The 12,539-nt window shown below is 43.2% G+C and overlaps 1 protein-coding gene across 1 annotated transcript in view; it reads right to left on the bottom strand.

Moving 5' to 3' along the window:
- Positions 1-12,539, bottom strand: part of ABHD2 (abhydrolase domain containing 2) — a 37,413-nt gene that overhangs the window by 4,259 nt on the left and 20,615 nt on the right. Inside the window, exons 4-9 of the mRNA XM_009335187.1 lie at positions 12,366-12,538; positions 10,636-10,803; positions 7,615-7,798; positions 3,858-3,950; positions 2,049-2,159; positions 712-781 (exon numbers count right to left, since the gene is read on the bottom strand). Coding sequence (XP_009333462.1) covers positions 712-781; positions 2,049-2,159; positions 3,858-3,950; positions 7,615-7,798; positions 10,636-10,803; positions 12,366-12,538 — 799 coding nt within the window. The remainder of the gene's footprint in view (positions 1-711; positions 782-2,048; positions 2,160-3,857; positions 3,951-7,614; positions 7,799-10,635; positions 10,804-12,365; position 12,539) is intronic.

Below are 12,539 nucleotides of genomic sequence, written 5' to 3'. Positions count from 1 at the left end.
ACATTTAAGGCTGGTGGCTTTTCACCAACGGAGTACTTTGCAGCACTTGATTTTATTTTTTTCAACTCAGTTGTATGAAAGGGGCAGGGGTGCATCAGAGCAAACACAGATTGAGTCACAGATCTTCCCCATTCTCAGAATTCAAACAGCTACACCCATTTTTGCTCTGTATTGCTTTGCACATCAGGCAGCTAGTGCCAGCTCTGTTATGGACACCTTGGTTAAAGTCCAGGAAACTCCCTTGGAACACCTCCATCCTCTGGCTCAGTGGATCAAGGAGGAATTAATCTTCCAGTCCGCTTCTGCAAAACTTTGGTTTGCTAAGCATCTGCCTGCCAGATAGCATCCTGAGTCTCTTCCACAGTATCTAGTAAGTCTTTCTTCCTTGAAACTGCAGGCTCTATGCCACCACCCATTTCCCACCTTATCCTCATACACTCAGAGCAGTTCAACTGAATGCATGGCTTTATCTAGATTCACTTGGGTGCTACTACCTGTCAGAGTTAAAGCTCTTAAGAGCCCAGAGCATTTAGCCCCAGTATTAGAGCTAGCGAGAACTGAAATCCCATTCCAATATACTGTGTCTGATTATTTTTGAAAATCCCAGCTAAGACAGCTGTGTCCAAGCATTAACAACAGAAACCACAGTGCATTCTCTCTCTCCAGTAGGAAAATGAAGGTACAAGAGCAGTCTCTATTGCAAGAGCTTACCCTGTGCAAGTAATGCAGGCAGCTTTCTTCTTCATAGTATTCCTTCAGGGAACTGTAGCCGTGGAACTTCCTGAAATAGAAAAGACTGTCATTGCAATCATCTGCTTCTAGTACCCATGTGATTCTTACTTTCAAGTGAGAACATATATGCAGAGATGGGAATGATGCCTTGATTTTCATGGACAATGCTTTTTTTTCCTACCCAGTGTCTCCGCAAAACTCACCTTTGGCAGCACAAGCCTTTATGCTTTCTGTGCTTACTCAAATATTGTGATAGCACAGGCAAGTTAAACATGCAAGTTGAAGCCCAGTGGTCTTCAGCACATTTCTTTTAAAGTATCCCATTTCACTTAAGTAATTGTACATATGGAAGAAAGAAGAAGTTACGATCTTGTTCATCTTTACCTGAAAGTCTTTTCAAATACAAAACCACCACAGTTTATGAACCTCAGACATACTGGACAAAAGGGCCTGCCTACAAGCCACCCAGAATTCACTGTGGTTCCAGTTCTTTGCCAAATCCTTAGCTCTCCATCCCAAACCAAGAATTCAGTAAACCTATGCTCAAATGCTTTTTTTTTTCCTGACATGAGAGACATAGGCCTTTCTAGTTTGGGCCAACAGCTCAGGGATGAGGGACAAGTAGGGAGATTTCCCTAGGAATGGCTTTTAAAAAGCAGCCAGCAATACTCCCAGTCTGCCAAAAGTGTTACAGCTGTATAGCCAACAGTTTACAGTTTCATTTTGGAAAGGTGTCAATGCCTGACACGGAACATGCCATGGTACAAATGCTGCCACTGAAGAAAGTGCTATGTTATTTTCAAGGACACGGGCAGTAACAGGCTACTGCTTAATAAAGCAGAGAGCTTAATTTAGGTGTTAGTATGACAAGTAAAAAAGGTCGTATCATCTCAGCCAACCCTAATGTTTATTGAGAAGGCAGGAGTGGGTTTTGGGGGGAAGGTTTGTTTCAAAATTCAAGCAGGGCTAAGGACATTCATTAGCAGTTCTGAGCTGCTTTCCACATTCTGCACTTTCTTTTGCTAGAGCTTGCAGCAGAGCTGGCCTCTTCTTATGTTATTGAAGGCTGCAGGTTCAGATTTACTGATAAATAAATGCCTCCTGGATGATTTTACAGAAGCTGTGACTGTCAATAGTAAGTTGGGTTTTTTTCTGGTAAGTTTTATTCAATGTGAAGGCAAGGAAGAATTTCTGAGGTTGTCAGCACTGTATTTCAGCAGATTCCTACAGGCACAGCAAGGGGCATGCAAGAGCAACGCTTGAAAGAGAAGGTACTTTCAGAGATCTATGTAGGATCAGAGAATCACCCTTCGTACCTCATAACGTTATCATCAATCTGCATAAGGGATGTTGCTGTATACAGTTTGCTCAGATCAGCATCTGACAGGCTTTGTGGCTTCTTCATGTTATCTCCAAAAAGAGCTTGCCTGAAAGAGTAACATCAAGAAAAACATCCAAATAACAACAAGGGCAGCAAAGCCATGACCTGTTCAAGGACAACTAAGTTTACCAAGTCTGACAAGATAAGAAGTGTGCTACATATACATGAGGCTTTCTTGGGAACAAGCACAGCTTATTTGTCCACCTCCCTTTGCAGCAAGGCATAGCAGAAACCCTAGCAGCCTCTTTATAGGAAAAAAAAAGTTTTCCCGTTATACTGAAAAACTGCGTGAGGGGCCTCTAAAAGGAATCCTTCCAGAACAGACAGCGCTAAGGGTATTTGCAACAGAGGCTGGGTTAGAGGGAGGGTCCTTTGGCTTCAGACCAAACACGTGGGTGGCTCGGGTGAGAGCACTAGCAGTCCTGGGCATAGCGTCTCCTTCATCATCTGGTCCTAAAGTCTCCCCAGCACAGATATTATGTTAGCTCACACAGCAGAAATTACTTGGGGCATTACCTTAGCAGAAAGCTATTTACTATGGACACTTGTCATAATTAGTTATTGCCCTCAGGAGAGGATGTGTTTCTTTACCAGAACAAACTGCTCCCCTAACAAATAGAACAAAAGCCACAAGTTGGAAAGGGGTTTTTATTCCCTTTCAGAGGCAGCTGCAGGGCAGAGTAGGAGGGAAACTAGGTTTGATTTTGGGGAGCTGCCTTAGAGCACAAGTGATTATCGAAAAAAGTTTACTTAACACACTTGCCTTCAAGCCAGCACTGGCTTTTTCTGGGTTACAAATTTAAGTATCTTTTAATGGGGGCTTACCTAACTTCACATGTTAAATTTGGTCAAGTTGTCTAAATATTTGTCAATCTTGAATGAATTATGTGGATCATCCTACACATCAGCTGCCCTAATTCCTTCCACAAGTGTTTTATACTGCACAGGAGTGTAAACAATGAACCAAAAGTTTGCAAGTGACACATGCTCTTAATTGGAATGGGTCTTAGATACTCCCCTCCTTTTCCCTCGAGTCAGGCAACTTCAAATGTACACAGATGAGGTACTTACACATTTATTGCCCCAGAAAGAAGTACCCAGAGAAGTTCTGATGGAGGAAACAACATTGAGCATTTCACCTATTTAACAAACACGTTCATTTGACATGTGAGAGCCACAGATCACAACAGCAGCACAGGGATCCTACAAGTACACTTACACTCCAGGAAGAGCAACGCTAAGTATTTTGCTGGCTACATGCTCTTTCTAGAGGAACAGCTAGAAGCCAGACCTACAGTTTGACTTATTTGGTAAGCAGCAGCCCCATACAGCAGATCTTGAAGATTAATCCTACCTCAGGTAGGTGGCAGAACATGAGGCTCCTTGAATAGGGAATTCTTTGGCTAGAAATGAAACAGATGCAGAATACTCCACTTTGAAGTCTAATTTCAGTGTTTTCCTGTGCGCATCTTGTTTATTCATCAAGCAAGTCTCCTCAGAAGGCAAAAAGACAACAAAGCCTGCTTTCTTCTAACAAGATCACCAAAGCTTATTTGTATATTTTTATGGTATATGAATGAGATTGACACGGGCTCCCCTTGTCTGTTGGTTCATCTAAAAGACCACCAAGCAAGGAACTGGTGCATAATCTTTCAGGAGTCCTATTTTAAAGCACCAAGATGACAAATCCAATATAGCAATTGACCCAATCAATACTATCAGTGTAAGTGATGTACTGCAGTACCTGTGAGAAAGGATGATCTTCTTCATGTTGTCTGCCATGAGGAAGTTATAAAATCTTCTACATTGATCCCACTGCATGAAGGTTTCCTGTGCCCTACAAAAAACACAGTGCAGAACAACCTAAGCTGTTAATGGAGATCTTGAAAGGTCAGATTAATACACTGTAGCATCCTATGGCAGCCTAGAGGCTATGTAAACAAATCTCCAGGCCTTCCCTGCCACGGCTTAACCTTTTCCAGGAAATGACTTCCACTTTGATGAAGTTTGGTAGTATCAGAAAATAAATCTGCAGTCTCATTTTGCACAATGCAATTAGCTGTTTTGATTAGAGCATTTAAGAGCCACCAATCAAGATCTGCAACGCTGACAAGAGGATTTTAGTATCCTTTTACATAAGTTGAACTTAATTTACCTAATGGGACTACCAAGGAAAGGACTAAAACATGTTGCTGAACAAAGTGTTGTCTATTGTGTATATTAGCTCTGCAGAGGAAATAATTTGTGCAGATGTTTCCAATATGTACAGGGACTATTATTGTTTTAGCTTCATTGGCAGGAGCTGTAGGAGTAAATACTAGTTGCAGCTGCAAGTGGCATCTGAGTTGAAGTCTTCACCTATTCTCAAAGCAGAATAACACTTCACAGCTTATCTGTTGTTAAAACAGAATTAAAGTCATCCAGACTTCTGTGAGCTCTGCCAGCTTTGCTATGCAGGGTCATGGGCAGGTTATAGCTTTACTCTTAGCAGGGTTTGCTGTTACTGAGGAAACACACTATCATTTACTGAGCAACCTAAGAATGCTGGGAGCAGTTTCAGCTACTGAAGTACTCCGACCATTTAAACATTAACATACCATGAGAACTACGGATTTAGCATGACCTCCCAAGCCATAACCTGCAAGTCCCCTAACAGAGCAACAGCAAGCTATGTTTTCTTGTAGTAAGCCACACTGGAGTATGGAATTTTTTTAAAAACTTCCTTATCTTTTTGTCTAGCCAGACTATACCTACCATGTTTATGCCAGGGCAGGGGAATAAAAGAAGACAGGAAGATGCACATTTCTTTCTTCCCAAAAGATTTTCCAAGCAAACCTTTTAAGTTATTACAAGACATTTGAAGTTAAAGCTACTACATTTCCCTGCAGTTCCTGTGGGGTACAGTAGTACTCCTAATACGAAGAGCTGCAAGCACTGAAAAAAGGCACCTTCCAGTATTTTGAGGACTGCACAGGTTTCAAAGCTGAGGACTCTCCCCACAGCCTGTAGCTATGGTGAAGATGCATTCCACAAGATCAAGAAGCAGAATCAAGCCTGTGCAGGCAGAGATTAAGGAATAAGGAGACGTGTCCCTGTTTAGCCTCAGGGAACAAATTCCCCAGACTCTGTGTTAATTCATTAAACTAAGAGCCTCATATTCTTCTGGCAGATCCTAGTATTGCTGCTACTTTATGATGCCCATCTGTGGGACTCACACTTAATGCTCTGGAAAGGCTTTCATATTTCAGATTCCTGCTTTGCCTTGCTCACCACTTCTTTCCTTCAATTCCTATACTAATCTGGGGGACAAAGGCTGTACAAGCTACTAAAAAAAGAAAATGGAATTGTAAACTAACTGGTCATGTCTACCTGGGTAATCCACTTTCATGTAGCCCAGAGGGATGAGGCCAGTTATTTTAACCTACCAGACCAAGCCCAGGAAGGCTAAGGCTTAACCATTCCACCTGGAGGTGCCTTGTATCTCCTCCCTCCCACTTCTATAACCAGGGGCACAAGGCCCTCCCTATCCTGTCTTTTGCTTGGTAGATATTTACTGATGTTGCTTTCCCCTAGCTCTTCAGCTAATTAGCATTTAAAACAGAAGTAGATCTTAGGTAGGGAGACAAGATCTGAAAAGCCTTCCTTCTGATTGCCCAGTAATGCATAGCAGATGTTTTGTGACTGGAGATTTGCTAGTAGATGTTTACCCAGCAGGTGGAGTCCAGAGCTCAGTAATCCACACAACCCACTGAAGACTTGCATTAAAGTCAGACAAGCAGCTGTTATTTTTCCACATGACTATCCAAGTGCAATATTGTTAAACAGGTTGTCCTTGCCTTGCTATTCTACCAGTACATCATGACATACTACTACAGAAATCGGCTTAGGGAACAGTATTACTCACATCATCATTTTGGAGACCAGAAATACAGTATTGCATAATTGCAGAAGATGAACCAAGTGGACCGCAGCCAGATGTAATCCTCACAAACCCTGTCTGATGGTTGCAATTGAGGAGCTGGCTTCAAAAGGATGCTCTGTGCTCCGTGCCAGAACCCCAAGACAACTAAGAACATTTTACTTGAAACAAAACAGAAAAACTGTTTCTGAAAGCATCTGTTCAGATTTTAAGGGTGGGAACTCATGGGGACCTAGTAGTAGATTGCACATTCTTTTAGCAGTAGTCACATCTGATCTCAAAAGGGATTAGGTAGGCTGGAATATTACTGAAGTGCATATCAAGCTTTCAGTCACATCTTAATGCTTCTAGAAAAGCTTCTTACTTTCACCTGTAAAAGCTTAACTCATAAAAGGTGTTTTCAGACTGCTGACTATCAGACTGGTCCCTGTACAGGCAAAGCATCAGCAACACCAAGAGAGCTCGAGCTGCCATGACCAGGCTGGGAGGCCAAATTCCATAGCAAGCCCCTCACAGGGCTGCTATGGTTTCACCATTTTTATCTGCCCAAAGGATCTTGACCCAAATACCCTAGTCTCAAACAGCCCCCTTTTGCCTTTCAAATAGTCTCAGGTCTCAAAAGTGCAGTTAAATTACTGTAAAGACAGCTACACCTTAGTAGTTGTCCATATGTACAGACAGTAAAAACTGAAAGCAGTAGCTTAGCCAGTTACACTGTTTTAATCTTCATTAATGTGCATACATGGAAAATTACTGCACATTAGTTGAGCCACCAGTTTTCAAGCAGCAGTGCTGTACCTAGATCCTCCATAAGTAAATGCAAGTGTTAGCACTAGGTGGAGCCCTTACAGCTCTCGAAGTGCTACAGCCTTGGCTTCCAAACAGGGAACCACAGGTTAACATTTTAGGCAGACTTTAGGGCTATAAGCCTTCTCCTTCCCACCTTCCAAGTTGTGTAACAGTTGCAATTGGCTCTTCATCTCCTCATCAGCCCACAGCACTGTTTCAGTGATAGACACTAAGAGGGGAGCATGGAGTGACAGCGTATCAGCTGTGTCTCTTTCCAGTCTCCCCAGGTAAGATCTGCCAGATGAAACTGCACACTGAAGCCAGAAAAGCCATTATGAATCAACGAATCCTTCTCAGGAAGTGATGAGAAAGTGTAAACTATTTCTTGCAAGCCTGGCATCATCTCAGTAGTCTGTTGTGCTGCCCAGCCTGCCTGGTTAATTACACCAGGATTGCACGGGGAATGCCTCTTCTTAGGACGCATGGCAATTCTGCCATGACACTGAGTTAGGCCAGCTCACACACACAGACCAGAAGCTGCCAGCATGTACCCATCCAGGTACAGAAAACTTATTTGCATTCTTGACAGAAAGCTTATTTGTGCTGCGAAATCAAAGCAGCTTTGGCTGCTCCTTCAGGAGGGCGGCATCCCACACACTGCGGTCTGTCAGATGGGTTCAATGCAAGAGAAGCAACACGCTCTCCACCTTGCCCTTCCACACGCACCCTGCCAAAGATCTGCCCCCTGCTGCACCCCCAGAAGAGACCGTCATGGAGAAGTCTCCAGACCTACCTCAGCGCACTGTACCCCTGGCACACGCTGACGCAGCACAGGACTCGCTCCTGGTTGGCCTGGCTCTCTCCCAGATATTTGCACACAATGTTTCCGCCCAGGCTGAAGCCCACAACAACCAGCTGGGTCTGAGGGTAGGTCTTCTTGATGTAATTAACCATGGCACCAAATTCCCAGGTGCAACCTAAAAATAAGGACAAAGTCAAGAATCATCTAACATACCTAGATCCCCACTTCAAGCTTCAGTTGCATGCTTTAAGTTCAGCTCCTTACCCTTTCTGACTTTTCAATAACCTCAAGGTTTTAAGAGCTCTGATTCACACGTGTTCATGTATCTCTTTTACGAGTCCTGTGGACCTTAGCTCATGTCTAATTCTGACAGAGTGCCAAAGAAAGATGAAATTAGCTTGCTTAAAAATCATGGCAACAGCTAATCTGACAGTCCGAACTCTTCTTTCTAAAGCAGCTTAAAAAGCAGAGTCCAACAACTCTGGCCTTGACATTACTATCTAAGAACAGTGCACGTCATTACTTTCCTTAGGCAGTTTGCCACTTCTGAACTTAAGTGGGGTGTCTGGAAGGCAGCTTGCTTCTTTGCTTTTAGCAAGACTGCCGTGGATCCTTAAATCCATGCTGATGCAGGGAGGTGATGGAAATGCAGAGCTGGCTTGTCAGGACAGAGCTCTCAGTGGACTGTTGCAGAGCCTGACTAAGCAGGTGTTCTCTGGAATCAGAGGGAAGGGTTTAAGCAGAGGCAGCTAGCCCTTTTTAACCACTGAAGAGGTAATGATACTGCAGCTTCCTAGAAGATGTATGTTATCCCCTCTTCAAGAGAAGAGGTAAGTGCCTCTATACAAATCTGTTCTGCTCTCAGCTAACACCCACTTGCATCCCACAGGCTGCAGGCACTGAGGGATCCAGCTTCTGGCAGTACTAGGGTCCTCAGATTGTTTGACAGACTTGAAGGCCTCCACATGTGCAACTTCTGAGTACCTACAGCTGTTTCTCCTGCCTTTGAGTTTGGGAAAAGGAAACATGAAGAGAAGCAGCTGCAAAACCGATGGCATTAGTACACTGGTATCAACAGCCTATGCACTTTGTTAACCTTCCCATTGGCACCACATGAACAACACAAATAAAACTCCAGCTGTTTATTCCTGTCTAGAGTCAGAATCTCAGCTCTATCCTGTGGAACTTGTCCAGGGAGATAATCCTAAGAGTTGGGATTCTACCCTGTGCCAAACTAACAGTGCTCCACTGTGTCCCCACCCCAACTGTAACATCCTTGCTAGACATCAGACACAGGTTTTGGCTAGCTCTGGAGTAGACCGAGCACCAGGGTTTGTGTTTACTTCAGTGAAACAGCAGGCTTCTGGCTGATTTCAGCAGGGCTTGGGCACTTCCTTGTGAACATTCTTAACGAGCAATTTTCCTCAAGATGACACATGCTGCATTGCTCTAGTTTCCTCTGGAAGAAGCCAGCAGTCAGAAGACTTTAGTGTTTGACCTTCATGATTTGAGGGCAGCCGGCAACTATTTCAGAAATCCAAAACCAGAACAGCAACAGGTCAAGCTTGATGTAAAGGCTAGAGGGTTCAGTGCATCTGAAATTTAGGCTACTTGCTCCTCAACAAATATGTCAGGAATCCAGCAAAAGCTGGGAGGACACTAAGATATTTGGGCTGGAGGCAGAGTAAAGTCTGCTCATGGTCTTGCTGGCACTCCACGTAAGCAACTCTGCCAAGTGATTTACTGTCTTACTTAAAGGAAGTGCTTCTTGCCCTTTCCAAGGCTATAAAAGACTCAGAAAGGTATGTCTCAAGAGATGCACTACAGAATAACTCCCTGAGGTCTAAAGCAAAGCTCTATGGAAGAAAGCTCTCAACTTTTATCAAAAAAGCAAATGCTTTAAGGAGGCCAAGCTTAGTTCCCAAGACATGGTAGGCTTGAAGCCATTAACAGCCTAGGGCCTCAATACAAATTGAGGTACTTGGTATTCCTGAAGTGTTTTCCACTGAGGAGTAGATTTAGTAACTATAAAAGAAGCAACAAAGCATTACAGCCTATTTGCCTGCCAGACCCAGAATCTCAAAGCACAATATTTCTATTTTGTTAACTCAACTGTTCAAGATAAACATTCAAACTGTTCATCTAAACTCTTAGCAGTAAGTATCTTAGTTACCTTTAAAAAAAGAAAAAGAAACCTAACACCAATCTGGTAAACCCACAATTGGCTCCTGACATAATGTACCTATAGATGTTTGCAGTAAAGAGGGACATGAGGGCTCAAGAGAACTCAGGAACAAGCAGATCAGGTCACAGGCAAGAAGGCCACATTCTAGAGAGATCATGTTACTCACTAGCAGGGCAGTTAAGAATAGCTGGAGTCACCCTTAACACAGTTCCAAATCCTCTATTTGTTTTAGTTTCTAGGTTAAGAAAGATTTCCTTATACTCAAGGTGAAAGCCCCAAATCATGGCCACTAAGCACTACCACTTCTGTAGCTTTACTGTCATACTGTAGAATTGTTGCTGTTCCTTGACATTTGTGTTACCTCCAGGGACCAATCCTCATGTGTCCCTCCTAGGATAGAAATGTACTTTCTGGATAGGCTGGTACAAACTCCTCTCATATTACATTTTACAAAGCCTCAGAAGTAGTGTTTATCCTTCAGAGCCAGGTTTGTTTCACATGCCACTAAACTGACATTTCAGCATCTCTAAAATCATTTGAGCAGGCTCTCAGTAGTCACAAGAGCTTTTTTCAAAAGTTTTCTTTTCAGAAGACTGCCTCCTTGATTAGGATACACATGTAAGAGCTGGGAGAAGAGACAAGGAAAAGTGAATCCCAGTATTAGCCTCCCCTCCTCCTCACATGTAAGTTCAGTTTATTTCCCAAGGAACAGTATAAAATTATTATCCTTATTCAGATATGGCAGTTGTTGTGCTGAAGGAGGCTGATCAAGCCCTAGAAATTCCACAAGCTTGAAAATAAGTCCCCAGTTGCCATAAAGTACCTACCGTATGTGAACATTCGTGGAGAAGTGAGCTCAATATTTGGTAAGGCTCCCAAATGATTCAGGACAGCACATCTGTACCCATTTCTTTGCGCATAGTCAACAAAAGTGCGGATATACTGCTTTTCACTGTGGTTAGCAATCCCAGGGCAGATTACCATCGTGACATCCTCTGTGCACAGAAAGAGAGGGAAGTTAAGTAAATGTCACTTCATGCAAATTAAGAGATTCAGAAGGTTTCCATTTCAGATCCGTGGGAAACCATCTACAAGAAGCAAGCTAAGAATCCTACTAGTCTGCCAAAAATCCAGTATGGGACAGGAGACTAGTGGCTCTAGAGCTACAGATGTGAAAGAGTAATTCATGTTACAGGAGATGAACAGTTTAACTTCAGGGAAAGCTACCCAAACAGTTCTGCAGGCACTGCCTAGAGACCAAGAGTAAATTCTTCCCTTTGAAGGATTTTTTTGACATTACACACGTTCTGCCTTCTGACAGCCTGTTGTGACTGCTAAGTGTGTGGAAGCTCTGGAGCCCACTGCCTGTTCACGCACTGAGTAGACTGGCTACGCTATTTTCCCCCTCGTTTCCCTTCCAGAGTTGGGTGTAACACAGATCTTCAAAATGAAGCTTTGCTAAAAACAAGCATTCTGATTGACTGACATTAGCCATCATCTGCTTTGTGGCTAATCTAACGATATTTGATCTGCTGACACTATTCACTAGTTTAACAAGATATCATTTAATCAACTAAGAAAGTGTTGTAATTCAAGTAAGCACAGCAAATTACATTCAGAATTAGCTAATTCGAAGCAAATATGCTGTCAGACTCTTACGTGCAAAGCTCCAACACTTAGCAGCTCTAGCCACTGAATTTTTGCCTCTTTGGGAAAGCATGCTTAGATTCTTTTCAGTGATAAAGATAACAGTAACTGTTCTAGTGCAGCATTATACCACGAGGATCTCAGCATTGACAGTTAAGAAGAGAACTCTGCTTTTTCTGAAGGCCAAATGGGAGTCATGGGCTTACAATGAAACCAGCTACTGCAGGGGTAAATTGTACTTAAGTTAAGCCACAGTAACTCAGTTTTAAGTGTTGCTGTTACTAGCAATAACAGTGAGTTTGAAAGATGACATTCACTCTGAATATACATAATGTTGTAAGGAATCACCATGATTTTCTACTTTTTCATGGAGTTATCTTCATTTCTGGACTCCTTCATATCCTGTGCACATGGAGTTTGTTTTCATGCAGATCACCTATTGTTAGTAAAGACTACCAAGAGTCCGTTTCTAAGGGGGAGATAAAAGTCTAGTTTCTTTTCCATACACACCAGGCTATGAAGAACCTCATGCAGCTAGCCTCCGTTCTATGATCCCACAGCCTTAATGGGCAAAGGGCATTCCAAACAAGGCTTACCACCAGATTCTCTTTGCCAGCCTCTCACGCGAATCACAGGTTATGGAACATTTCTTCTGTTCCTTAACTCCCCACCTCTTGCCACAAACAGTTAATTAGTCTGGTAGGGTCTCTCCTGCTGTCCGAGATATAGGTATACAGCAAGATGGCCTCAGAGCCTCCGCACATTGGTTACTATTGCTTAGCAGCCCCCTTCCATCACCAGAATTAACATCTACCCTTTCTGCTAAATCAAGTAGCAGTGTCCTAATCCATGTCCCAGAGCACAGAATCAAGGTTAGCAGCTATATGCAGCCAGCAGCTGTTTGACTGACCTCCAATGCAGTGCTCCAACTGCGGCTCAAAGAGATCAAAGGTGGCTGTTGCTCCATCTGACATCGTGAGGTACTTGCGAAGTCCATATGGATGTGGTGATCTCACTCTCCCCATTTTTCCATAAAGGGCAGTTTGGATGTGGCCACTCTTTACCCAGAGCAGGGGGGGAATGC

This window comes from Pygoscelis adeliae, unplaced genomic scaffold (assembly GCF_000699105.1).
Source record: "Pygoscelis adeliae isolate BGI_AS28 unplaced genomic scaffold, ASM69910v1 Scaffold21, whole genome shotgun sequence".
NCBI lineage: Eukaryota > Metazoa > Chordata > Aves > Sphenisciformes > Spheniscidae > Pygoscelis > Pygoscelis adeliae.
Note: the sequence above shows the minus strand (reverse complement) of the source record. Positions and strands in the feature narration are given on the sequence as shown.